Source organism: Sander lucioperca, chromosome 19 (assembly GCF_008315115.2).
Source record: "Sander lucioperca isolate FBNREF2018 chromosome 19, SLUC_FBN_1.2, whole genome shotgun sequence".
Classification (NCBI taxonomy): Eukaryota; Metazoa; Chordata; class Actinopteri; order Perciformes; family Percidae; genus Sander; species Sander lucioperca.
Window position 1 is genome coordinate 15,077,864 of NC_050191.1, and position 27,041 is coordinate 15,104,904.

The following is a 27,041-nucleotide window of genomic DNA, read 5'->3' on the forward strand; positions in this document are numbered from 1 at the left end:
CACTCAGTCTGTCTGATTTAGCTTTGTCGTTTACACCAATCTGACCAAGTTTAACCAGCTCTACTGTGTTTCCTGAATAACTGAAAATCCATACAGTGCCGTCACAGTTATTCTGATCATCTCTCACATTTTCACAGGACAAAGTGACTTCATCTCCATCTCTGACAGTGGAGAAGAGCAGAAGTTTGTTTGCTGCTGCTGAGAAGATGAGAGAGAACTAGAAAATGCATTTCCTGCGGAAAATGCGTGGGAATGCTGAATAGCTGAATTGCTAAAGCTAAACTGGTTGAATAGCTTAAATCATTAAGAAGAAGTTGAAGTAGTGAGAATAGTTGAAAAAGTGGAAATCGTTTTAATACGTATGAATTTCATTAAAAAGTTAAAAGCTTATGCTAAACTGAACTGTTGGCTTCAAAAGTTGAATAATGACAAAAGACGTAGAACATTGTGAGGTCTGACTATATTTTCTAACTGATAATCACTGACAAATGCAGAAATATGAAACAAATAGTACGAAAAATCTTAAAGCTCAAATGCACTACACGCTAAAAAAATCAGGAAAATTGTTAGAGTTGGAAGCTAAACTGCATTACCCAAGTGAAGAGCTAAAATACACTGTTAGAAAAGCTTGAAGCTGAACTGTAATACTGTCAAAGATGAAAGTTGAAATGAATTACCTAAAACGGCTGAAAGAAGAAATACTTTGTATTATTATTAGACACTGCATAGAACTAAAAAGCATCAATCTAGCTGATATGAGATGTGAAATATATTAGGTAAAAAGAATGGGGCTGAACAAAAGAAACAGAAACAGACAGACAGAGACAGACAGACCGAGACAGAGAGAAACAAACAGAGAGACATGGACAGACAGACAGAGACAGAGACAGGGAGAAACAGAAACAGACAGAGACAGACAGACAGAGAGAAACAAACAGACAGACAGAGAGACAGAGAGAGACAGAGACAGGGAGAAACAGAAACAGACAGAGACAGACAGACAGACAGACAGACAGACAGAGAGAAACAAACAGACTGACAGAGAGACAGAGAGAGACAGAGACAGGGAGAAACAGAGACAGACAGAGGCAGGGAGAAACAGAGAGAGAGAGAGAGACAGCGACAGACAGAGAGAGACAGAGACAGACAGAGAGACAGAGAGAGAGAGACAGAGACAGACAGACAGACAGACAGAGACAGACAAAGAGAGACAGAGACAGTCAGACAGAAGTGGAACACTAAAGATATAGACTAATGTTCATATTACTGCCTGTAGTATTCAAGTTGACTGTCTGTGAAAGGGTTGTCATGGTAACATATGACCAGTATGTGAGCGTATGTTTCTGTGTGTGTGTGTGTGTATGTGTTTGTGTGTGTGTGTGTGTCTGCATATGTGTGTGTGCGTGTGTGTTTCTGTGTTTGCATGTGTGTGTGCATGTGTGTGTGTGTGTGTTTGGTGTGTGTTTCTGCATATGTGTGTTGCTGGGTGTATGTGTGTGTGTGTGTCTGCATTTGTGTGTGTTTGTGTGTATGTGTGTGTGTGTATGTGTGCGTATGTGTGTTGGTGTGTGTCTGTGTGTGTGTGTGTGTGTGTGTGTGTGGCTGTGTGTGTGTGTGTGTGTGTGTGTGTGTGTGCGTGTCTGCATATATGTGCTTGTGCGTGTGTGCATGCATGCGTGTTTTGGTGTGTGTGTGTGTGTGTATGTGTGTGTCTGTGTGTGCGTGTCTGTGTGTGTGTTTGCATGTGTGTTTTTGTTTTTGTGTGTCTGTTTGTGTCTGTGTGTGTGTGTGTGTGTTTGCGTGTGTGTGTGTGTGTGTGCCTCTGTGTGTGAGAAAAGACAGACAAAATATAATGTTTTTTATGTCTGGTGAAAAGTGCTGTGTCATGCTATAAAGATTATCACAACATTACGTTACATCTCATTTAGCTTACACTTTTATCCAAAGCAACTTCCAATTGCTATATATGTCAGATGTAACACGGCTCAAAGTGGGCTTCGAACCTGGGTCTCCCAATCCAAGGGCATGTGTCATAAAAGAAAAAAGAAAAAAGAAAAGGAAAGAAAACAGGAAAGAAAACAAATTGCTATGGGGATTGAGTGTTCTGCTTAAGGACACATCAGTTAATGTAGCAGAATAAGATTTGAACCCAGGTCTTCCATGTCAAAGGTATGTGTCATAACCACTACACTATGATTGAAAAGTGTTAGAGTTGGAAGCTAAACTGCATTATCTACGTGAAGAGCTAAAATACATTGTTAGAAAAGCTGGAAGATGAACTGTAATACTGTCAAAGATGAAAGTTGAAATGAATTACCTGAAAATGTCTTAATATTTAAAAAAGTATAAATAGTAGAAAAAAGTTGAAGAAGTCCTATCATTAGCTGAAAGAGCTGAACATTTTAAAAGGTGAATGGTTTTAATAGCTGAATGTATGCAGAAGTTACGGAGAGCCAAAATAAAACGTCAATAGCTGAATTGCCAAAGCTAAACTGGTTGAGTAGCTTAAATCCGTAAGAATAAGTTGAAGTAGTGAGAATAGCTGAAAAAGGGAAATAACATCTTGGTCAGGGACACATTGACAGGTGTACCACAGTGGGATTGGAACCCATGCCTCCCACACCAAAGGCATAAGACATGCAGAAATGTCTGAAAAGGCTGAAAGACTGCTGCTGCTGTCTGTGAAAGTGTTGTCATGGTGACGAGTGTTTATAAACATCCTTTGATCAGTTAACGACCGTGTCACCTGCTGATAAACTGCACCTGCTAATGCTGAGTGACAGACAGTGTGAGAGAACCCTTCAAACAAGCCTTCAAACAAGCCTTAATAAATCCACAACAGTACATGCTATCGAAACACCGACTTCACCGTTAGAGACACAAGACCTTTGTGAACGTATTCATGTAAAATTTATGTTGGTAAACTTAAAAATGTGGGCATATCAGCGATTTAAAAAAGTGGTTCGCTCTGCGTTTCGCTCAGAAATGTGAAGTATGTTAAACAGGGCAGTGGATGAACAGAGATGTGGAACTCTTGTCATTTGGAAGCTCATCGAGCCAACAGTATAAGGCATATTGCAAAACTGAGCACATTGGCTGAAACTAGACAAAAATACCTACGTTTTGATGTATAAATTGTGTATGACAAGTAGATATTGTGGGCGTGAGAGCAATTTATAGAGAGGGGACAAAGATTTTTTTCCTAAGCTGCTACACTCTAACGATGACATCATCCACTCTGCCAGACGCAATACACACTCACTAGAAACACAGAAAAATCCTGAAATGATCACTAAACTTAAACAGCTTTTTTACAAAAACTGTAAAAGATATCAAACTGAAAAGATAGAGCCGGATAACTGAATATTTTGTGAACATTTTAAAGTTTGTTTGGCGTCTGTAGGTGAAAGTATGAAGGAGCTGAAAATTTTGGGAGCGGAAGAAGATTTTAAGGATTTGAAGCATGTTCTCATTGACTTCAATGTTAAAAAAAAGTCATAAAAAGCTGAATATTTTAAAAAGTATAAATAGTAGAAAAAAAGTTGAAGAAGTCCCATCATTAGCTGAAAGAGCTGAACATTTTAAAAGTTGAATGGTTTTAATAGCTGAATGTATGCTGAAGTTACAGAGAGCCAAAAAACGTACGGAATAAGAAGCAGCAGAATAATAAATAAAGAACAGGATAACAATAGTGGGAATGCTGCTGAACAGCATATATATTATATATATAAGTCTTGTTACCTGTAAAGTGAAGCAGCGGTATCAGAAATAAAGACATTTTGATCCATTTGAACTCTTCCATCGTGCTTCTCTGTGTCTCTGCTTCTTCTCTCTCTCGTTCTGATGCTCAGAACTGTTTCTAAAATAGCTTTAGTCAAGAGACGCATGTACTTCCTGTAATTAGGATGATGTCACTTCCTCATAATGACTTTTAGGGTTAGGGGTAGGCTGTTTGAATTCCTTATAGACGCCAAACGGCCAAAAGGTTTTTTACAATTTTCACTTTTGAATTGACATTTTTAAAACATAGTTTTCTCTCAGAGGAGAGTTAAATGTTTCTGCGTTCATTGATCCAATCTAACGCGGCAACAAACAAACTGTATTAATCTCATGTTGAGTCTGGTGTTCACACTGTGTCCATTCCCAGGGTGTATTTATGACACTGATGTATTTCACACCTGAAAAGACGAAGAAGACGACTGAGGAAGTGGAGTGTGTGAAGATTGTTGATTAAGATAAATGTTTGCAGGCACCCAGATAGCTCAGTTGGTAGAGCGGACAAACATATATAGAGGTGTACTCCTCGCCGCAGTGGGCGCGTGTTCAACTCTGACCTGCGGCCCTTTAATGCATGTCATTCCCCTCTCTCTCCCCTTTCATGTCTTCAGCTGTCTTATCAAAATAAAGGTCGAAAAGGCCCAAAAAACTAATCTTTAAAGGAGAAGGAGGAAAAAAGTCAGAGGACATGTGATGAACAGGAAGAGAATGGCAGTGAATGGATTTGCACAAGCAATAAGTGACATATGAGGGAAAAGAAGGAAGAGGAAGTGACACTTAAGTGATTTTTGGAAGTCGACATTTGTCTTCAAGTAGCAACTAGTTCAGAGACTTACAAGAAGAAGAATCAGAGAGAGACAGGGAGACATGATGGCTGAATTCAGATGGATTAAAACCTCTTTCTTCTGATACTGGTTTTCCAGTTTACAGGTAAGAATGTATAATAGCAATATGAATAATTTAAATGATAATAAAGGTAATTTATTAAAGCAGCCATATTATGCTCATTTTCAGGTTCATAATTGTATTTTAAGGTTGTACCAGAATAGGTTTACATGGTTTAATTTTCAAAAAACACCATATTTTTGTTGTACTGCAGTGCTCTCTCTCACTGCTGCAGATCTTCTTTTCACCTGGTCTCTGTTTTAGCTACAGAGTGAGACCTCTTTTCTTCTTCTTCTTCTGTACTATCTTTGATAGCACTTGCACATGCCCAGTACCTCAGATGTAGCTCATGTCAGCTAGCTAGCTCCATAGACAGTTAAAGAAAGGCTGTTTCTACAACTTCGGTCAGTTACAAGGCAGGATTAGCTGGGAGACTTCTAAATGAGGGCGCACATGTAAGTAGTTCTTTTGTAGATTATGGTGAACTTGTGTGTGTTGTAGCAGTGCTTTGCTATTGAGAACGAGGTGTTAGCATGCTAGCGTTAGCATTAGCGTTAGCATGCTAATGCTAATGCTAATGCTAACTACGAGCTAATGGTTGCGGTTAGCCTGCTCGTTTCGGCTTGTGACGTCACAAGCTGTGCTGATTTTGAACAGCTCACCCAGAGACTGAAGGCAGGACACATTCAGAAACTGTATCTCACTCTAAACAGCATGGATGGATTTTTTTCAAAGTTTGTATGTGTGTGGAAGCACCAGAGACACAAAATAACACCCCAAATCCCAGAAAAAGTGATTTTTTCATAATATGGGCACTTTAATATCATTAATTTTACTTTATTACCTTAATTCAACCAAGAGAGGAAGTAAAGAAAAGTAGTCTGTTTTCCAGTAAGGTGAATAAATGGTGAGTTTAGTGAACTATTGGCAACTATTGGAAATGAGACACATAGGCAAACTTTTGTTGTATCTAAAATAATCTTCACACTGATATCAATAATAATATTTAAATTTCTCTTCATTTTTTGTATTTGTCTCTCATCTTCTCGGCAGCAGCAACTTAACATTTTTAAATTCACTCATCACATTTCCAATAATGAAGACAATTGGTAATTATGTTATCTGACTGTAATAGACTAATATTAGAACACACCTCAACTTAATATTAGAAACCATAGTGACATCGGTGGTGTTATGGATCAAAATTGACCCGTATAGATTTAGGTTAGAAAAAAGGTATGTCTTTGAACATGAATACACATCTAATGAAGAGGAGGGTCCAAATGACCCAGATGCTCAAAAAGAGTTCTTACAAATAAAAAATAACTGACATTTAATTTTCGGCAATCCCTTATCACACCCAAGGCAGAGCACCAACTGAGAACATCAACCCAACATGGAAGGCTGTTTGCTGGATGGGGATTGACAAAACACACCTGGATGCTAACACGGGGCTGTGGCTTCTTGCTGGGGTGTACAGATCCTGGAGGCTACAGCTTATGGAATGCTGAGTCATGCCAGAGTATATTGCATGCTACCATGTCACTTCTGACATTCATGAGTTATCCTCTGTTTCAAGAGTTAACTGCTTTCACATTCGGGAGACAAGAGCTGCTTGCCGTGTGAATGACATCAGGAATATTTGGGACAGATGGGTGGAACACTTGCTATACATGTAGCCTCATTGCAGGATCTGTACACCCCAGCAAGACGCAACAGCCCCATATAAGTATCCAGGTGTGTTTTGTCGATCTCCATCTATGTTTGTGTGTGAGTGGGTGTGTGGGTGTGTGTGTAGTGTGGTTGGGGACCTTTTAGTCAAATTTCATCTACAAAGCATCCCGCAACTGCCACCATCTCTGCTGGGTCATATTTGACCCATAACACCACATACGTTACTTTTGTTTTATGAGATATTTACAATTTACTAAAATTCTCACAACTTTTGTTGTGTTAGAATAGCCATGTCTGAGGATATCATAAAGCCTTGTTCCAATAAAACAAAGTAAATGTTTTTTGTTTTTTTTTAACTTGAAAAAGGGTCAAATTTGACCCTAACACAAATACATTAAAGTGTAAAAATATATTAACATATATTATGCTCATTTATATGTCAAACAGACATGTAATGTTGGGTTATTGTGCTACTAGTTAGTCTATTGCACATGCAAAAATTACAGCAAATGAACATTTATCAGTATCAGTTACAGATGGAGTTTATTTTTCATTTTTGTATGATGGCAAACGTCTGGTCCATGCCACATGGGAATCACAAGACACCGCTATTTTACAACAAAGCCTACATCTTCATACTTGTACAAAAAAAGGCAAAAAACAACTGTACACTGACAAAAACAGCTACATGATTAAAAACAACAACTTTGATCTCTTTTCCAAAGCTCTCTCCAAGTATATTTAAGCTAAAAGCATCATATACAAATAGCCAGCTCAATATTTGTTCATCATCCATATTTACAAAATCAAAAGAAAGAACAAAAGAAGAATCAATATCTTTTTTTTAACATACAGTACATAAAGTTATGTGCACTTCCCAGTAAAAAGGGCAAAACAAATTAAAATGGATTTAATTTTGTATGTCAGTCAATCAGCACATTGAACAAACCTGCTTGTCTTCTTCCAGACTGACAAACCGTCCAGTTCCAACAGTAAATGGTAAAATACAGAGATCTCAACTGGGCACATGACCTTTTTAGATAAATTATATACACATAACACAACATAATTCTCAGTAATATACAGTATTTCTATGTTATCATCTTAAATGTAAGCTTTTTAGGTTCAGTCCATACATGATCAGCCTGTTGCTCTTATTGAGAAATGGCTCAGCAATAGTTATAGCATAACAATGTGCACACATCTCTTGACCGTGAGCTAATCATTTGTTTATCATATCTTTTTTCCATATCAAGTAACTGCGTATAACTGTAATGATACGAGCTGTACTACCCTGTGCTCTCTTAATTCTTTGGTTAGTTGATGGTGGCGTAGAGGTTGCTGAGATCAGCAGAGGCTGCAGCAGCAGCAGAGGAAGAGGGAGCTTTCACGGTGCTGTAGGTCACTGCATCATCTTCATCATCATCTCCACCCCGAGCCTGGGAAACAAAAGACAACACGTAAATTACACAATATGAAACGACTGATGCAACATTATGATATCCAGTGCAGCATAAACACAACACAATGCTCAATAATGACACAGCATCACAGTAACCAATCAGCAGCTGACCTGGGCTCTCCTGTTGGTCTTCTTGGTGTAGCTGATGGAGGCGTAGGAAACACCATCTTCAGGATCAGCCTGCACAGAGGAGACGACATAAAGGCTGCTCAGTAACATGTGGGGACTTCATTGGGTTCTATTGTGGTGTCGTCCAGCTGCATCATCAGACTCCTCCACGTCTTCTCTCGCAGAAGGAAGTCAGACTCACAGAGTGGCTCACAGAGATAGATTTTAAAAAGCTGATCTATAACCAGGGAGTGTAACTTTGTGGGTGCAGTGTGTGATCTGGTTTCTGGAGTCACTGCAGTGTTTAAGCTCAGTATCTGAAATTAACAAAGTCTATGAAGGATGCTTGGATTTTGATGACACCGTCAGAGAATAGCTGATTGAATGTACAGACCTTTGATTACTGAGTCAAAACACTCACCATGTTTTCATCCGTCTGTGTTTTCTTCCCTGAAGAGACAAAAGAGAGTCGACTTCAGCTTCCACAATAAAAAAATTATGAAAGTTTCCTATGTGAAGGTTGCAGTCCATCCTCACCCAGAAAACAACCATGTAGGTCGATTGTGCAAGCAGCTCTTAACATCCCATGTTCACATTTCTCCTTAGGCAGCGACCTCTGGTGGCTGTAGTAATTATCGCGAGAGCAATTAAGGGAAAGTAAAAGAGCAAAATATTCCGCATAAGGATGCAGGATGGGACAAGATGGTTTGTTAACACAGAACCATCTGAGAAGCTGTCATTAGAAACTGTTTGGAAAAGGGCAGTTACTTTAAAAAAATACCTGGCAGGTGATTGGATGAACCATCTGTCATCTATCACGTCCGCCATTGTTGATTTGAAGGAACAGTCACGGCCGTCACACACCTAAACCACGCCCATAGCTGCCAGTAGCTTCTCACTGGACACTAAATGGTTCGGTCCACTGCTGTTTCCATACTAACCCATTACTTGAAGCCTAGTCTCACATTGTCAGACCCTCCTCCACAGCTCTGCGGAGGAGGGTCTGGCTAGTCCACACAGCATTCCGGGTTGGAAGAAAAACATGCTCTGGTTTATTGGCATTTATTTAAACCAATCACAATCGTCTTGGGCGGCACTAAACCCTGGACACAATGCCGGTGCCTCTGCAAAATAGTCCCGGGAAGAAACTTGTTTTGGTGGAACATGTGCACATTCAAAATTAGTTTTAGTCGTGCAACAGAAAACTCAGATTGGACAGATAGTCTAGCTAGCTGTCTGGATTTACCCTGCAGAGATCTGAGGAGCAGTTAACCATAGTCCTCAGAAATCCACCGGAGTTTAGAACGCCAACACAAAGGAAGAGGAAGGTAACTGACATCCAGCCTAAATCAGGGACATCCGGCGTTTTTTCCAGTGGCACCAGAGCAATCCCGGAAGTGGAACGTTGTGTATGTAGACTGCTTGAAGCATGATGAGATGGATTTATTGGGTGATATGTGGTGCCATAATTATCGCATGATTTCGTGAAATTACAAGAACCCAGCTGCCGTGCAAGGGAAAGGTCGGGGTGGTGTGTAGGTCAAACAAACAGGATGTTCACTCAGGAGACCTGAGTAGGTTTGTTTCCCCTTTTGTGTGAAACCAAAAGTGAACTGTCACTTTTTGAAATTAACCGACTTTTACGGAGCTTAGTCTTTATAACAATGACATCCGTGACGTCACGTTATGTCCTCATTCTGTTGGTTTTACGTGACTCATGTTTTACTTACCTAAAGTATTTTTGTTGCCTAAACTTAACTAGCTTCATTTCACGAACAACATTAACCTTGTGTTTAAAACTGTGCCATGTAATTAAAATTTCTATCGCGGTCACGTGTTTGGTAACATGTTTAAAGCAACCACCATGCTGCAGTTAGCAGAACGGTCATATATGTTGTTTTGAGAGTCATTGACAGTCAACCTATTGTGTGGTTTAAGATGTGTTGCAATATTCTCACCTTTAGCTCTCTTCCATCTGAATACAGTCACAGTGATGATTATGAGAGCTGCAACACCAAACACAGCCAGAGACACAATGATCAGCCACCACCGCCAATCTGGAAAGACAATGAAAACATTAAAAACATTTTTGCACAGGACGACAGATATTCTAGAGGAAGATGGACACCATATTTGAGTTACTACCTTGTAGTTTGGTTGAAGGATCATTGATTGCTGTCGTGGTTGTTACTGATTCTGTGCTTTTATCAGAAGTTCTTGTTGTCTCAGTTGTTGCTGATAAATGAAATAACACTGTTAAGTGATAAAATATCTAAATGTCTACCATCGACTGTAACTAAAGGAGGAATAATGATTTGAAACTTCAAAGTCATTGAATAAACATGTTTTGGGGGGTTTTAGTTATTTTGTACCGATTAAGTTTAGTTCTTACCTTTTGATGTGCTCATTGTCCCTGATGTTGGTGATATTGTTGTCGTCGTTGTTGCATCAGCAGCTTAATTAATACAATAGCAAAATGTAACAAACAGTACATTTAGAAATAACCTTAACCATCTGACATCATGACACAATGATGAAATATTAAAACCTCAGATCTACACTAATATTTAGTGTAATCATCCACAAAGTGATTTTAAACAGCTCATCATATTCTCACCTGGTTTCTCTCTTGAGGAATGAGGAGGGATGAAGGGAAACAGCTGCACTTCTTCAGTGTAACCATCTGTCACTTCACACTTCAATAAGTTAGACCTTGATTTGTTAATTAAACCAGGATCCACAGAATTCACAGGATCCAGCCATATCACAGTGGCGTAGCAGCCACTCTGTGATGTCTCAATGTTTGGGTGATCTTTAGCCACGTCTTTACCCTCATACACCCACTTCACTGTGTGTTTACAATGATCATATGTCGACACAGAGCAGTATAACGTCACTATATCATCGATCTTCTGTTCAGTCACTGGTGAAGATAGAGATATTGAGAGAGAAAGACAACAAGAGTAAAATTAACTTCATCACTGTAATCATAAATATTTTAATGTGTCAGTATATTGTTCTTGTTAGAAAACATGATGTAAATACTCACTGGTAACAACAGAGAGATAAACCTGAGAGTCTTGACCTTGTTTTTGTTCTGCTTTGTTGTACTGCTGACAGAAGTAACGACCAGCATCCTCCTCTGTGACATTCTTTATAACCAGAGAACATTTCTCTTTAACACTCAGTCTGTCTGATTTAACTTTGGCGTTTACACCAATCTGACCAAGTTTAACCAGCTCTACTGTGTTTCTTAAATCACTGAAATTCCATGTTGTACCATCACAGTTATTCTGATCATCTCTCACATTTTCACAGGACAAAGTGACTTCATCTCCATCTCTGACAGTGGAGAAGAGCAGAAACTGTCTGTTTGCTGCTGCTGAGAAGATGAGAGAGAAATATAAGAGTTCACTAAACTCATCACGTTAATGACAAACAACAGATTTGTCTTAGTTGAATAACATTTAGGAAGTAAAGTATCTTTAATAAGAATGATGAAGTTAATTGTTGCAATATGCCTTCCATATATATATATATATATGAGTCTTCTTACCTGTAAAGTGAAGCAGCGGTATCAGAAATAAAGACATTTTGATCCATTTGAACTCTTCCATCGTGCTTCTCTGTGTCTCTGCTTCTTCTCTCTCTCGTTCTGATGCTCAGAACTGTTTCTAAAATAGTGCTTTAGTCGAGAGACGCTGCATCTACTTCCTGTAATTAGGATGATGTCACTTCCTCATAATGACTTTTAGGGTTGGGGTTAGTCTATTTGATTCTCTCATAGATGCCAAATCACCAAAAAGTTTTTAAGTTTTGCATTTTTTAAAACGTAGTTTTCTCTCATAGTTAAATGTTTCTGCGTTCATTGATCCAATCTAACGCTGCAACAAACAAACTGTATTAATCTCATGTTGAGTCTGGTGTTCACACTGTGTCCAGTCACAGGGGGCATTTGTGACACTGACGTCTTTCACACCTGAAAAGAAAATTTGTGACATTTGTGACACTGACGTCTTTCACACCTGAAAAGAAGAAAATGACGACTGAGGAAGTTGACCGTGTGAAGATTGTTGGTTAAGATAAATGTTTGCAGTAATGCAGCTTGTTTTCTTCAGATGGTGTTTATTGTTTATTAGAAACCAGACAGGATTCATGGTGATGTCAACTCCTCACCCAGCAGGATTTCACTCTTGATGTCCGTGGTGCAATATGGTGATACTGTAGCAGCTGAAAGAACACACATAAGATGAGGTTTTACTGTCTGAGACCTGTTGGTTCCTCATTGTATCTTTGCAGTTTGTTTCTGAGAACTGACAGTCCACACTTTATTAGGACAAAGATTATTGAATTGTGTTGAAAACTACTTTAACCCCTGAAAGGTTTGGGGTCACTGGAAGAGAATGGCAGTGAACTGGTTTGAGGAAGTGAGAATGTGTCTGGAGGAACAGAGAGGCAGAATGGGACACACTGCAGAGACGACTAGTTGGAGGTTTAAGATGTGTGAAGCTAAGCAATGTACTGCTGTGTACGGGAGCAGCAGCTAAACATATTCTAGCCACCTAATTACCTCATACAACCCCACTTCAAAATAACTGAACTATCTCTTAATAACTGGAGGTAGAGCATCAAGCCTCCACGATCATAAATGCAGTGTCTGGTCCGTTCATGTTGTTCTGAAAGGAAAAAAACGTTCTCACATGTTAGTTTTTACATGTGTGGCTGTTTAATGTCATCACTCGAGCTGTATTTGAGGAGGTTTCTCGTGCTTTGCTGTGCGCACAAGTCACAAGTCTGGTATCACAAAATACTGTCTGAAATGTATTTGCATTCATATTAGGCTACAGTAGGTAGTCATGGGCATCCAACCTGTTCTCACTCCCAACTCGTAAAATACGGACGCTTGGGCAGTGGCTCTTAGCGTCAGATACGACGCAAAAAGCACCCTTCAGCACGTAGTATTAAAGGGATATTTCACCGTTGGAAGGACGAATATATCTTTAGATTGGGTCACTTATGTAGTAGAAATGTGATTTGTTTTTAGAAATTGGTGCCCTCTAGGCCGAGATAAGCCAGAAAATGTGTTCTTGGCTCATGTGGATGAAAGACACCAAATCCCAAGCCACGCTTACCGTTTACAGACAGACAGACAGTGAGGCAGCATTCAACTCAACTCAAGTGTGTTTTATTGTCATTTCAACCATATACACGAAACAACGTTTCACCGTGGCTCAAGTTGTTACACAATTAAAATATATAAAAACGACATTATATAACAACGACATACAAAACAGGCCACATTTAGTGCACACACAATATATGCTCCGTAAAGTTCAGCTAACACATAGCTACTAGCATTAGCTCTTGGTGGGCTGTAAACACCGATTATGAACACAGCCGTAAATTTGCGTGTAATGTATCGGCATTTAACAGTCACAGACTCCACCAGCAGTTAGCAGTTAGTTGGATACAAGCACCCCATTTCTGCACCTGTCCGTGTTAACAAAGCCCACCTCCACTAGTCTTACCCGGCGACAGAGCAGCAGGCCTGGTAGCTGGATAGTCCGGTACACTGTTGTTCAGCCATGTTTTGTTTCCACAACAACAAAAACACAGCAGTCTCTGAACTCGCTTTGGGAGTTTCGTTGAAGTTGGATGTAGTCCAGTTTGTTGTCTAATGAGCGGACACTTGCAAGCAGGATTGATGGAACAGGTGGCTGGCTAGCGTTAGCTTTCCACCTAGCTGCTTTCCACTCCTGCACACCGCTGTCGAGGTCCCTTTCCCCAGCTAGCAGCATCGGGCGAGACCGTAGCAGGCGAAGCTTGCGTAGTGTGTCGAGTATTCCGTCTGTAATGAAGTGTCCTGCATATTCTCTGATCTGTACCAATGTATCCCAGTGGTACACATGTGTGGTGGTTTGAATGCACATAATTGTTGTAAAAGTTTTCTGCTGAAAAGGCAGAGCCTGTTTAGCGAAGCTTCAAGATGGCTGACACTCGGTTTGCTTCGGCAATCTTTGTGTAAAGACCAGGGCTTAAGGTGCCAGATCATGTTCCGGCACCTCCGACGTTGGCTCCGGAACCTTTTTTATTGGATCCGGCACCTCCTGTGTCACTATGAAAAATGAATCACCTAAATGAAAAAAATAAACTACTGTTTGTGTTCAATGTTGTTATCTGTCTTGTTAGTCTTTATTCCCCATTGGAGTTCCACAAAAGTCTTGTGTTTGCATTTTCAATGCGTTTTGAGGTGAATTTTCAGGGTAAGACGGAGGGGGGAGAGGGACGGAGGGAGGGGATCGGTCCCTTCAACAGCGCGGCGCTGCACTTCAAGTGACACAAGCGCTTGTGCTGGTTGAGATTGCTGTTATAGCCTTATTTCACTCAGGGGAAAAATGTCAAAAGGACAACAAAGTTTGCTTAACTTTTTCAAATACACTGGCCAGTCGGATCCCAAACAAGCAAAAATAGTTTCTGCCAATCAAGAATGTGGAGACCACGGTGGGTTTTTTGTTTTAATTGTCCGATGGATAATTGCTGCTTGTGAAAACGATCGTTGCAGTGTATTTCAATTTTTTTTTACATTTCGCACTGATTCAGTGCACGTTCTGAAATAAAAATAAGCATTGCCCTGATGTACACACAGCGTTGTTTAGGCTTTTTTAGTCAGAGTCAGAGAAGCTACGTAGGCAGGTGTAATTTTTTTTTGGTTCCGTTACCTCCAACCCCCGTTTTGAGTCGCTGGATCCACCCCCCCTCTGCGCTCCGGGACCTCCCACTTTACAAATTAAGCACTGGTAAAGACGACAGTCCAACCCCCTATGGGCGGGTTGAAAACATGCGGAAGTAGCTCCTACTACTGGCTGTAGTCCATTGCCTCTGGGCAAGAAATCTTCCGATGAATGTCGTTTTCCGCGTCATCGGAACATTTTTTCCAGACCCACAATACAGAGATCTCTCGTCTCAGGAGGACATGAGGGAGGGAAGCACGGTCATTAGAAAATACTATCGTGTTTCTACTGATACAAAGCTTAATGCTAAATCGGTGAAGTATCTCTTGAAGAGCGACAACACTAGCGAGTAGTATGAAAGCCCAGAATACCGCATAGGGAGGTTGGTTGGGGTGGTGGATGGGTCAAACAACACAGGACTTTCACCCCTGAGACCGGGGTGAAAGTCCCGTTCTTGTCCCGTGTATCACTGAAACAAACATTTTATAACCCCACCCACGATCTGTTCCTAAACCCAACTGTCCCGCGTGTCACAAAAACTTACCTTTTTGGGTGTCAGAATAGCTCAGTTGGTAGAGCAGGACAGAGATTATATATAGAGATTTACTCCTCGACGCAGCGGGCCGGGCTCGACTCCGGACTGTGGCCCTTTGCTGCATGTTGTTCCCCCCTCTCTCCCCTTTCATGTCTTCAGCTGCCCTGTCAAATAAAGGCCTAAAAATTCCACACAAAAAAGAAAATAATCCAAAATCGTACCTTTTATAAGCCCACCCACGATCTGTTCCTAAACCCAACAGTCCCGTTCTTCTTTTCCTGAACCCAACTGTCCCGTTCTTGTCCCGCGTGTCACAAAAACTTACCTATTATAAGCCCACCCATGATCTTTTCCTAAACCTAACTGTCAGGTTCTTGTGCCAGTTAAACTTATGTCCCGACCCATAGCGTCAAAAGTGCGTTTAGATAAAGTGCATTTAGATATGACGCTTAAGGAGATTTTTAGCGTCAACAACGCCAAAGGCACCTGACCAAGCGTCCGTATTTTACGCGATGGGAGTGAGAATGTGTTGGCATCCACCAAGAGCACTTCTAAAAGAAGTTTGACCGATTGGAAGTCACTTTAGGTGCATTTCTTTTTTCTTTTTTTTTTACTTTATTAAAAAAATTCACAACGGTCACACAGCAAACTAGACAAGACAGCAACAGAAAAAAAGCAAAAACAGACAAAAATAAAAACACAAAATAAAAAAGAAACCACACACACACACGCATAGGTGAAGGGCATGTCTACTAGCTAACGATAACTTGCCTACAAAACATTAGGGTGCATGCTTGCAAAAAAAAACAGTCAATACTGTAACGGCTCCAATGTGTTGACTGTTCTGCACTGCAGTGCAAAGGATCATGGGACCAGGTTATTAACGGTTCCTATCCTAGTTTAAGTTTGTAAATTATGTTCTGTTAGTGTTTTCGTTATGCATTTACGTTACCTAGGCTTTAGTCTTGATGTAGTGTTCATGTTTATTTACATTTGTTATTATCATGAAATAAAAATGGAAAGTCAAAGAACCAGAGATATTGAAATATACTGAAGTTTTTTTTTTTTTTTAAACTTTATTTCAAAACGTAGATTACAAAGGTTCAGTCATTGCAATGTATATACAAATAAAATACAAAAATATATACAAATTATAATATCGAAGTAAAAATGAGAATAATAAATTAAACAAAAGGAAATAAAAGTACAAAGAGTACAGACTTCCAAAAATCAATAGTGTAGACAGCAGGAGTATTTAAACAAATAAATTGGAGTAGACATCAGATATTAATATAGCTTTCTTATTGGATACCAACTTAAGAGACTCAAAGTGCATCTCAAATTCAACCTGGAATAATTTGAAGCATGGTTTTGAACTAGAAAATTTAGCCTTATGAATATGAAACTTACCTAGTAAAATAAAGAGATTTACAATATTACATAACTTTCTATCTTTACTTTCAAAATAAGTAATAATATGTTTCCCTTCAAGTGTGATTGAATGTTTTGTTTTAGATACCATATAATCTTCAAAGCTTTTCCAAAATGCAATACAAAATGAACAACCATAAAAAAGATGGGTTAATGACTCTTGTTCTGTTTTACAAAAACTACAATAGTTATCAACAGGCATGAATTTCGAGACAAATAGGTTTGTAGGGTATATATTATGCAATATTTTCAAATGTAATTCCCTAACTTTGTTTGTGATACAATATCTAAAGGGAACAAGCCACGCCCTATGCCAGTTAACATCAGTAAAATGAGAATTCCAGTAAAATTTCCCACGAGGTGTTATTTTCTTTAAATTTAGAAAGCATTTTCTAATGTGCTTATTAGTACAAGTGCTGCTCATAATATCCATACCGTTTATATAAAGAGTAAAATTAAATCCAGTAACTTCATTTTGTTTTTTATAACTTTTCATTAATTCTAATATGCCATTAGGTATAGATTTGAAAACTGAATTATATTCCTTGAACGTTATTGCACTGATAAAAATTTTGCACCTGATCTACTTAAAAAAGGTAAGGCAACTTTTTGCATCAGATTATTATGTAAATAAGGCAAGGCTAGTCTTTGTATAGGCTACTTAATTTCTTGTGTATAGGAAATGAGTTTTGGAAGTAAAGTCAACATTAATTTATCAAGTAATGTCAACTTACTTTTTCAAGTAAAGTCAACTCAGTTTTGCAAATGACTGAACTTGCAAAGTTAAGTAGACTTACTTACTAAATTAAGTTGACTTTACTTACTAAATTAAGTAGACTATACTTCAAAAACTCATTTCTTATATTCAAGAAATTAAGCAGCCTATGCAAAGACTAGCCTTGCTTTATCTACATAATAATCTGATGCAAAAAGTTGCCTTACCTTTTTAAAGTAGATCAGGCACAAAATTTTGTATCATGCTTGGTCTACTTAAAAAGTTTAGTATGTGTCATCTATGTGTTAGAAATCACAATCCTCTTATCACATGTCAAGATATGCTGCCATGGAGCCAAATGTTGACCATACTGATAAAAAGACAGGAGCTGCAACGATTAGTTGATTGATCAATTAGTTGCTAACAACTAAATTAATCATCAGCAATTAGGACAATTTGATGATCAGGACAAAACAAGACATTTTAGGTTGCGTCTTGGGCTTTGGGAAAGAGTGATTGATTTTTAACCATTGTCTTACATTGTATGGACCAAACTACAAATCGATTTATCAAGAAAATCGACAGATTAAATCATTGGTTGCAACCCCAACATTGGATAGTATGAACAACACCCACGAGTCAAACAATCTCAGGTATAATTATGCATCTTAACCCAAAACCAGACTTGGAAGTCGTTTAGCTCAAATAAACAAATTTATTTGACAATAAAATAAAAACTCCATTCCACAGAGTCATGAACGCTGAAGGTCTTTCTTAGAGGGTTAGAACACCATAACAAAATTAAATCCTAGCTTTTAAACGGCTACATTCAAATCCACAGCTACATTCAGATACATTGATGAGGCAAAAACACACACCAAAATCCAACAGCTTTCAAATTTCAAAACTGTAGTGAAGAAATGTACAGTTCTACATGTTTATCTGCCTCTTGTGGCAGTACATGAAACACTGAAAAATAGAGTTCAGGTTACTTTAAATGCTTTACTCCAGCTGGAGCTGAATTATGTGTGCCATTTAAAGTGCAAAGAACAGATAAAATTCACAATACATATACAGTTGTGCTCATAAGTTTATGAACCCATGCTAAAGTTGACTTTGAAGATACCCTTCACTATACCTAGAGATTGGCATGGTTTTATTTCAGTTAGCCTAATAGCTGGTTTGATTTGCATTGAGAGATGATCTTATGGAAAGTACCCCATGCCAATCTCTAGGTATGGTGAAGGGTATGTGATGATGTGGGGCTATTTTAATTCCAAAGGCCAAGGGAAGTTTATCAGGATGCATAGTATCCTGGATCCATGAAATAACTGGCCTTTAAAAATAAAAATCTGCCTGCCTCTATGGGAATTTAACATAGAGGTGTACTCACTTATGCCCCCTGTATTTTAAGGAAGAACATTTATTTAATTTATTTAGACACATTATTCATTCAAAGAAAATTGGTGTCCTTAAAAGTTGAATTTTCCCTCATTTTTTAAATTAAGGCATTAAGATCAATTTCCAAAAGATTATTTTTTATTCCTCTTTTTAGTCAACTTTAGCATGGGTTCATAAACTTACGAGCACCACTGTAACATAATAAAGCATGCGCCAGCCCATTAAACTCTATCAAATTAATTATTTCCCAACATCATAGAATAAAAAAACGAGCAGTGTAACCTGAGAGTGCATTGGGAGAACCTCAGAAGAACTGTGTAAAACTCTGTAAAACTTGATAAGAGTGAGCTCACTCAAATCCTACACCTTCAACACCATCTGTATAGCTTTTAAGCATGCAAACAGACCTTGAGATCAAGGACTTCGGAGGAAATTGTTTTGTTCGCATCCTCCAGCTCTAGGAAGATCTTCTGAAAGGCCGCAAATGTGTATTTCAGTTTATTAGGGTACCTTAGTTCCAAGGCATAGATAAGGCCCATCAGATAGGTGCAAGCATGTGCCACATCTGGGATACCAAAAAGGACTTCTGCTCCCTCAACGGCTATTCCAGCTTGCTTGGGGAGACCATCCCTGGGATTGCTGACAACAAAGATGCCAAGGACAAATGTAGTAAGAGCTTCTTGGACGGCAGCAGCATCGTCGTCATTGAAAACCTGTGAAATACACCAGAGAGAATAAAACATATTTATTGTATAGTAATGTGAAGGATGCATAACTCTTTGTTCTCTCTCCAAACAGAGGATCCGATTGTTATGTGATAGTTTTGAGTAGTATTGTAGCTATTATGAGTACTACAAATGGAAATAAGTCCTGGAAGTTTTTATCCTTGATTGTACTTAGTGTCCTTCATGTGCAAGGCATTTTAATACAATTAAATGAATCAAATCAAATCCCATTTCTACATAGGCACATTATTTAAAATCTCTTAAAAATCTTGTCAAATTATCAGCAAACAGCTATTTTTGCACAAACTTGTCTCATATTGGCAGGGCTTTGAATCAGGGCTTTGCCACAGCATAGTATTACTTTTTTTACCTGGTAGTCCTTGATTAACTCTCCAGTGTTTCCACCAAGGTAGAGTTTGAGGCCTCTGATCACAACTTCTCTTCGGGACTCAATGTTGCTGTCCTACAAAAATATGAAATTATATTACTCTGTACTGTACAGGCTCAACAGCTTGGATGTGTATTGGTCCAACTTGCACAGGAATGTGGACTGCAGTGGCTTCAGTGTGACCCTGCGGAATTCCTCCTCAATCTGAGAGAGACCAAGAGATGTAGACAAGACATGGAGATGTAGAAACATAATGAGACAGACACACATGGGCAAGAGAAACAGAATAAGACATAGAAAAATAAATTTAAAGACTACACTGAAATCGACATTTAAGTGATTAGGGATGCTGCACCGGAAGTGTAAGAATACTGAATATTTTTTTCCACAGGTAATCAGGTAAGAATAGCTTTCAATCTGGCAGCCTCATCAGGTAAATATATCTATCTTTCACTTCAGAAAGTGTCACATAGGTTACAGGATAATGGCAGTGATTCTATCAAACAATGAAATAATGATTAATTCAAAATAGCAAAATTCACTTTGAAACTTTGCCAAAAATCACCGTGTATTGGAGAAGACGTGATCAAAATGTTCAACATACCTGGGAACACTCAAATAAGGCAGGCCATCGAGCTTTAAGGTCAATCACAGGTGGTTGGAGGATTACATAATTTCGACGCAGTGAGAAGGTTTTTCCCATGTTCTCATTAATGAGTTTGTTATCGTCGCTCTTCTGGTACTCATAGAGAAGCTCCTCTCTCTCCTTTTCAAGCGTTGCATCAGTTTCGCCTTGTAAGAGCGTAAGAGATAAAACAAACTTGTAGAGTCACCTGGTAAGGATACCTTCATCCAGTGTGGTTGTAGAGACAGCTGGTAAAGATACATCATAGTTAGTTACTAACCACTGCAATTAACCAAAACTACACTATAATATAAAAAGGCCAAAATAAAATGCATGAAAAATAGTAATTCAAGTTTTCAGATTTGCATTGACCTAAACTTCTTTATTTTACGTCTTCCACATTTATCATTTATCTGATGTTAATTTTATTTCTTTGCAGATTATTTCTGTTTTTGCATACATTCACATCTTTTCTGAAGCACACTGTACATTTATTCTGTTAGAATAAATTAGTCTGCTGGTTGCAGAACTGGTTGCAGAAAGACGTTACCTTTCATAGACTTACATGTACATTTCTGGACTTTCCTTATCTTATTAAACAACTTCAGGAAATTTATATAAACATTAGTGAGTAATTTATACATTATGGGTCACATTCTGCATAATACCGCCAAACCATTATCATCTGAACAGTGGCTTGTGAGATTTTAACATCTCAAAAGTTGCACTGAATATTTTTCCTGCTCTCTAACAGCAAATGGCTATGCTGACGTGAGTTAGCTGATAACGATAGGCTAACTTTTCTAGCCTGTTTAGCTACATGGTTTGTTTGCTGTCAAACAGATACGTTATCTTTACATAATTTTAAATAAATCCAGGGTACACATACAACACAAGTTCATGTGTAGGGACCCTACAAGCAACGTGTCATGTTGCGTCGAGCCTTCTTAGTATTTTAAAAATAACGATTTTGACGTGTATTAGCAGCTAGTTGGCTAGCTGCTAATACGCTAGCAGGCCTTGAGGAAAGCCACTTGCTAATCTTCAAATTAAACGAAAAGACGATGACAGTAGACCTGATATAGATATCAGGCAAACTTTATTCTTACCTTAACGTTCAGCCGACTCAACCATAAACTCAGCCTCTGGAAATGCGGTCTGCTGTTCAATCAGGAGGGAACGGGTGTGCGTGACTGCGTGCCAGTTTGCAGTATTACGGAACAGCGTAAATGAAACAAGCTTATTGTATGTTGAGTGTTTGTACTTGAGAAGATCGACTGGGATAACTAAATAACGCATGTAAATGAAAAAAAACACAATTTTATTGTATTATGAACAAATGCAGATGAATTTCAAACGATACATTTTCATGTAAAGATACAAACTGAGATTTGTATTGTTAATTTCACAGATTTAATTTATGTTATATCTACAAATGCTCAGAATCACTTTTTTCAGTGTGGGAATGCTTTCTCTCTGAGAAAAGATTCGTAATTAAGTAATTGACCATTACAATCAAAAAGATCTTTTACGAAGATAATATCTCTATTGATCCATTTTTGCAAATAGAGTGACTTGTTCCCCCTAGTGATGCATTCATTATTCCATAAGATAGACTTGTGTGGAGAAAAGTTGTGAGAATGACACAGCTTCCAGGCCAAAAGAGCTTGTTGATAAAATTGGGATAGTTTTAACGGCAATCTTGTAATATTGTAGTTACATTTCAATACAAATTTAAGACCTCCTACACTATTAAAAATGTTATTGGGGATAAAATACCATAAAGACTCTGGTGCTCTCAAACATTCCTTCAGCCATTTCACCTTAAAGGTGTAATTCAAGTCCAAAAAGTCCAGAAGTTCAAATCCACCTTCATCCTTACAACCAGAGAGCACCGCTTTTTTTAAATGATGGTGTCTGTTTTTCCATACAAAATTCGTAAATATGGAATTTATATCTTTACATGTTGAATCATGGACATTGAGAGAGAGGGCAGGGTAGACAAATCTTGAAATCCCTTCTGCTTTAGTCAAAAGAATCCTTCCTAAAATAGAAATGTCTCTTTGAAGCCATAAATTCAGTATTGTTTTAGTTTTCTTCAGTTTAGACGAAAAATTAAGTTGTTGACGTTCCTTGTGGTCCTTGCAGATATGAATACCTAAATATTTTACACATTTCTTAACAGGTATATTAAACATTTTATCCTCTTCAGTCTGATACAGACATAAAATTTCACATTTAGATTTGTTAAGTGTTAAACCCGAAGCAGCTGAAAATTGGTTAATTAGGGATATAGCATATTCAATCTGATGTTTATCACTCAAAAAGAGAGCCGTATCATCCGCTAGTTGAGTAACTCTAATTTCCTTACCAAAAATAGACAAACCTTTAATAATAGGATTATATCGAATATGTAATGACAGTAATTCAACCACCAGTAGGAACAAGAACGGTGAAATAGGGCAGCCCTGGCGAACTGATCTCAGTACAGGAAATCTTTTTGTGGTGTTTGGATATAATATCACAGAACTGTCAATATTTTTATAAAACATTTCAACTGTAGATATAACATTTTGTCCAAAATCAAACATTTGAAGTGCTTTGAGTAAAAAATAATGTTCTACCGTATCAAATGCTTTATAAAAATCAAGGAATACTATCAGTGCATCAGTATTGATGTTATCAGAATAGTCCAGCAGGTCGAGAACAAGTCTTATATTAGAGCTAATGTGACGGTTAGACATAAAACCTGTTTGTGTTTCACTTATTATCTCATGAAGACCTCTTTTTAACCGTTTAGCAAAAATGAATGATACAATTTTGTAGTCGATATTTAAGAGCGTAATAGGTCTCCAATTTTCTATCAATAACTGATCTTTATCAGGTTTAGGGAGAAGACATATTAAACCTTGCTTCATGCTTGTGGACATTTCCTTTTTTAAAGTGCATTCTTTGAATAAATCAAATAGAGGATTTTCAATAGTTTCCCAAAAATGCAAATAAAATTTGACTGAAAGCCCATCATTACCCGGAGATTTCCCTTTTTTCATTGAGCTAACAGCCTCTGAGATTTCGGCTTTAGTAATGGGACGTTCGCAGTCCATTTTAAATTGTTCAGATATAGTTGGTGTAAATGTTTTAACCGACTCGATAAATCTATCACATTCATCAAACTGAATATTTGACATATATATATTACTATAAAATGTACCAACATATCTTGAAATGTCTAAAGAATCAGAGGTGATGTTATCATTAATTAAGAGTAGTTAAATTATTTCTCTTACGATTTCGCTTCTCTAAAGCAAAGAAGTAACTTGAATTTCTTTCCCCTTGTTCCAACCATTTTGCTCGAGACCTTACAAATGCCCCTTTAGCCATTTCAATATACATATTATCTATTTCCTCTTTTAATCTATTCAACGTTATTTCTTCTTCCTCTGAAAGATTATCCTTAGTCATTAAAACATTCAATTTATCCATGATATTTATTTCTTTAGCTAAGTTATTTTTTTTAATTACTTTACTCCGTTTAATTGCTATTCCTCTAATTTTAAACTTGAAATATTCCCATTTTTGTATGTGATTCCCTTCGTTATTACCAAATATGCTTTCGGCTGTTTTTTTGACTGAATCACAAAACTCATCATCTTTTCATAAATTATTATTTAGTTTCCAATAACCACGTATATTACCATTTTGTTGTTTTGTTCCTGCTAAGTGAATTGAAATTAATTTATGATCAGAAAATGGGGCATAGCTATGTAATGATTCTGACACAAATTGCAGACAAGAGGGAGATATAAGCCACAGATCAATCCTAGACTGTAAGGACCTACTGTTGTTGCTCCATGTAAATTCCTTAATGTCAGGGTTTAAAAAACGCCAAATATCTATAACTGCCAGTTGTTCACAAATACATGCAGTACTTTTGAATCTTGAATGTGGAATTAATCTTACAGGTACTCTATCTACAAGATCGTCTGGAGCATCGTTATAATCGCCTCCAATAATCAAGTGTGCATCCTTATATTTGTTTTTAAAGGCTTCAAGTTTAATACAGAGTTGAAAAAACATATTTTTTGCTAGAGCTGTAGTGTTGTAGTTATATAAATTGCAAACAATAAAGAAGGAATTGTCTAATTTGAAAACCAAGATTATCCATCTGCCCTCATTTGAGATCACTGATTCAACTATATCTCCTTTAAAATTATTAAGGAGAATGGCGACACCTGCTGATTGTTGAGAGCCATGACAAAAATAACATTTATCGCCCCATTGAGCACTCCAAAATTTCGCATCACTGTCCACGGAATGAGTCTCTTGTAAAAATATCAAATCAGCATTATTTCGTCTACTAAACAAAAAAATTGATTTCCTTTTGGTGCTGTCACGTATACCCCCTGACATTGAAAGATATTATTTTTAAGGAACTAAAAGGGAAGTCTGTCATAATGAAGGAAAAAAGAGAAAAATCTGAACTGGAAGTCTGTTAAGGTTATAGGAACTAGTTAAGGAAAGGATACTCTGAAGTAGGGAATATCAGAGATTAACTCACCGTCAAGTGGGAAGCTCTGAACATGAGTACCTCAATTAACTTCTAAAATATTCTTATTTTAACTAGTGGAGTGAACATATTGCCCTTTGAATTGTATACAGGGAGAACAAAATTACCCCTTAAGATTTGGTGGCATATTTAACTTAAACATTTTACCTCACATTAAGAGAAGTTTAACAAGGTAAGCAGTGTGAATATTTTACCTCATATTAATGGAAATATAACAAGTTGTGCAGTGTGTCTCACACCGTTAATGATGGCGGCAGGACCCTGCCATTTAGTTTTCTTTCCATCAGTGCGAGCTTGCTTCACAAGAGGCCAAAGTTTATTTCTGCACTGTCTCTCCTGTTGGGTTAAATCCTCAGTCATCCGAAGGTTCTTTCTCTTCATGACATCAGCGTTGAGGGATGCTCGCCATAGTTTGAATCTAAAGGTGCGCATGGTGAACTGAATGATGACGGGACGTGTGCTTTTATCCTCTCTTGGGCGTCCGACCCTGTGCACGGTGTCCACCATGAATCCAAGCTTGCTCTTTTCATCTGGGATGATTTCAGCGATAATCTCCAGCACTTCCTTTCTCACATCCTCGTTGCTGCTTTCTGGGAGATTCAGAAGGCGGAGATCCCATCTCCTACTGTACCGCTCCGACTCTTCTTGTTTCTCCCTCAAGGTTGTCATCTGGTCATTCATCTTCTTCACTGTGTCATCAGTTCCTTTCCACTTGATTTCCAGCCCTTTCACATTTTCCTGCACTCCAGCAATCTCAGCTGTGTTTTTCATTACCATTTCTTCAAACTTCAAAAAACGGTCATTCAATCCATTAATGGCTTTTAGGATGTCAGCATTTGATACCGTTTCCTCTTCTTTGGTGCAGACCTTCTTGGCATTTGGACTTTTCGTGGGAGTATCAGGAAGAGGTGTACATAAACCAGAGAACGAATTATCAGCATCTATATCCATTATCAGGCCTCCTTTTCTCACGTTCTTGGCATCTCTCTTTGACATCTTGGCACACGTAACCTGGCTGTTAGCAAAACTTTGGCTAACAGCTAACAGTTTGTAAGCTAGTTGCTACTTCACAAAGTTTGGCAAGTAAAAGTCCTTTTGTTCGGGCGAAAGAACTTACTAGATGCAAGAGCAACGTTTCACTCCTTCGTTTATCGATGATTTATTTTCAATAATTCGATTTAAACCATTGCTACTCAGTTAGAGTCTCGGAGCTCAGAATAAGACGTCTGCATAGGTCGCCATCTTGGACCAACGCCCCCAAAATATACTGAAGTTTATGTATCTTCTACATGATACACTGAGGTCAGCAATCTACCCCAGTGTCTCAATCGTGGTAACCCAACAAATGTAAATAAATATGAACACTAAATCAAGACTAAAGCCTAGGAAATGTAAATGCATAACGAAAGCACTAACTGAACATCATTTACACACTTAAACTAGGACAGGAACCGTTAATAACCTAGTCCCATGATCCTTTGCACTGCCGTGCAGAACAGTCAACACAACTGCATCCTATCAGCCGTCACAATACAATGCAAATTCAACCCACAATGACAAACCAGGGTACAGCTAAATTTGATAAGAACACAATTACCTTGTTAAATGACCTTTAGGAGCAGGATGGTTGAAGATGTGCGATGTGTAGTATGTGAGCCAATGATGCGCGCCATCAACCTCTGTGCTGGCCCGGCAGAGTCACTCACAATCAGGGCCAAATTTCTCTCGTTTCTCTCTTTCTCTTCTTCTTATTTTTTGTACTTCTTTGTATTAAACCTCTGGTGTAGTATTATATTTTTCCGATTACTCTCTTCATGAAGTGGTGGGGACTTGATGGCACATGATTTTAAAAGAGTTGTGGGCGGACTCAACCTGGCTACTAAAACAAAAGTAAAAAAACACTGTACTAAACCGTAAAATTGTACAGCAGCTTGCTGTTACTATTTTGTTCCTCAAATGCCTTAACATTTACAGTAATACAAACAGACTAGCACTTGTCTGTCTTGGTTAAATGAAG

The 27,041-nt window shown here is 38.2% G+C and overlaps 2 protein-coding genes and 2 long non-coding RNA genes across 6 annotated transcripts in view; all 4 read right to left on the reverse strand.

Annotated features, from left to right (window-relative positions):
• LOC118493890 overlaps nucleotides 1–3,880 on the reverse strand; it is a 21,795-nt gene extending 17,915 nt beyond the window's left edge. For both annotated transcript variants that reach the window (XM_035995692.1, XM_035995691.1), the window contains exon 1: nucleotides 3,742–3,880. In XM_035995692.1, coding sequence (XP_035851585.1) covers nucleotides 3,742–3,802 — 61 coding nt within the window. In that variant the 5' untranslated portion in view covers nucleotides 3,803–3,880. The remainder of the gene's footprint in view (nucleotides 1–3,741) is intronic.
• LOC116056198 overlaps nucleotides 1–11,655 on the reverse strand; it is a 24,778-nt gene extending 13,123 nt beyond the window's left edge. The window contains exons 1-4 of one of the 2 annotated variants that reach the window (XM_031308345.2): nucleotides 11,463–11,655; nucleotides 10,956–11,288; nucleotides 10,524–10,829; nucleotides 10,299–10,361 (exon numbers count right to left, since the gene is read on the reverse strand). In XM_031308345.2, coding sequence (XP_031164205.2) covers nucleotides 10,299–10,361; nucleotides 10,524–10,829; nucleotides 10,956–11,288; nucleotides 11,463–11,523 — 763 coding nt within the window. In that variant the 5' untranslated portion in view covers nucleotides 11,524–11,655. The remainder of the gene's footprint in view (nucleotides 1–10,298; nucleotides 10,362–10,523; nucleotides 10,830–10,955; nucleotides 11,289–11,462) is intronic. The other variant, XM_035995693.1, reaches the window with a different exon arrangement.
• LOC116056187 lies at nucleotides 7,005–9,920 on the reverse strand. The gene is made up of 4 exons (XR_004106505.2): nucleotides 9,865–9,920; nucleotides 8,328–8,356; nucleotides 7,910–7,978; nucleotides 7,005–7,775 (listed from the first exon to the last, which is right to left on the reverse strand). It is a non-coding gene; the product is annotated as an uncharacterized LOC116056187 (long non-coding RNA).
• A 79-nt stretch (nucleotides 11,656–11,734) lies between the features above and the next one.
• On the reverse strand, nucleotides 11,735–12,174 carry LOC116056196. Its single transcript, XR_004106514.1, has 2 exons — nucleotides 11,932–12,174; nucleotides 11,735–11,885 (listed from the first exon to the last, which is right to left on the reverse strand). It is a non-coding gene; the product is annotated as an uncharacterized LOC116056196 (long non-coding RNA).
• Nucleotides 12,175–27,041: the final 14,867 nt, after the last annotated feature.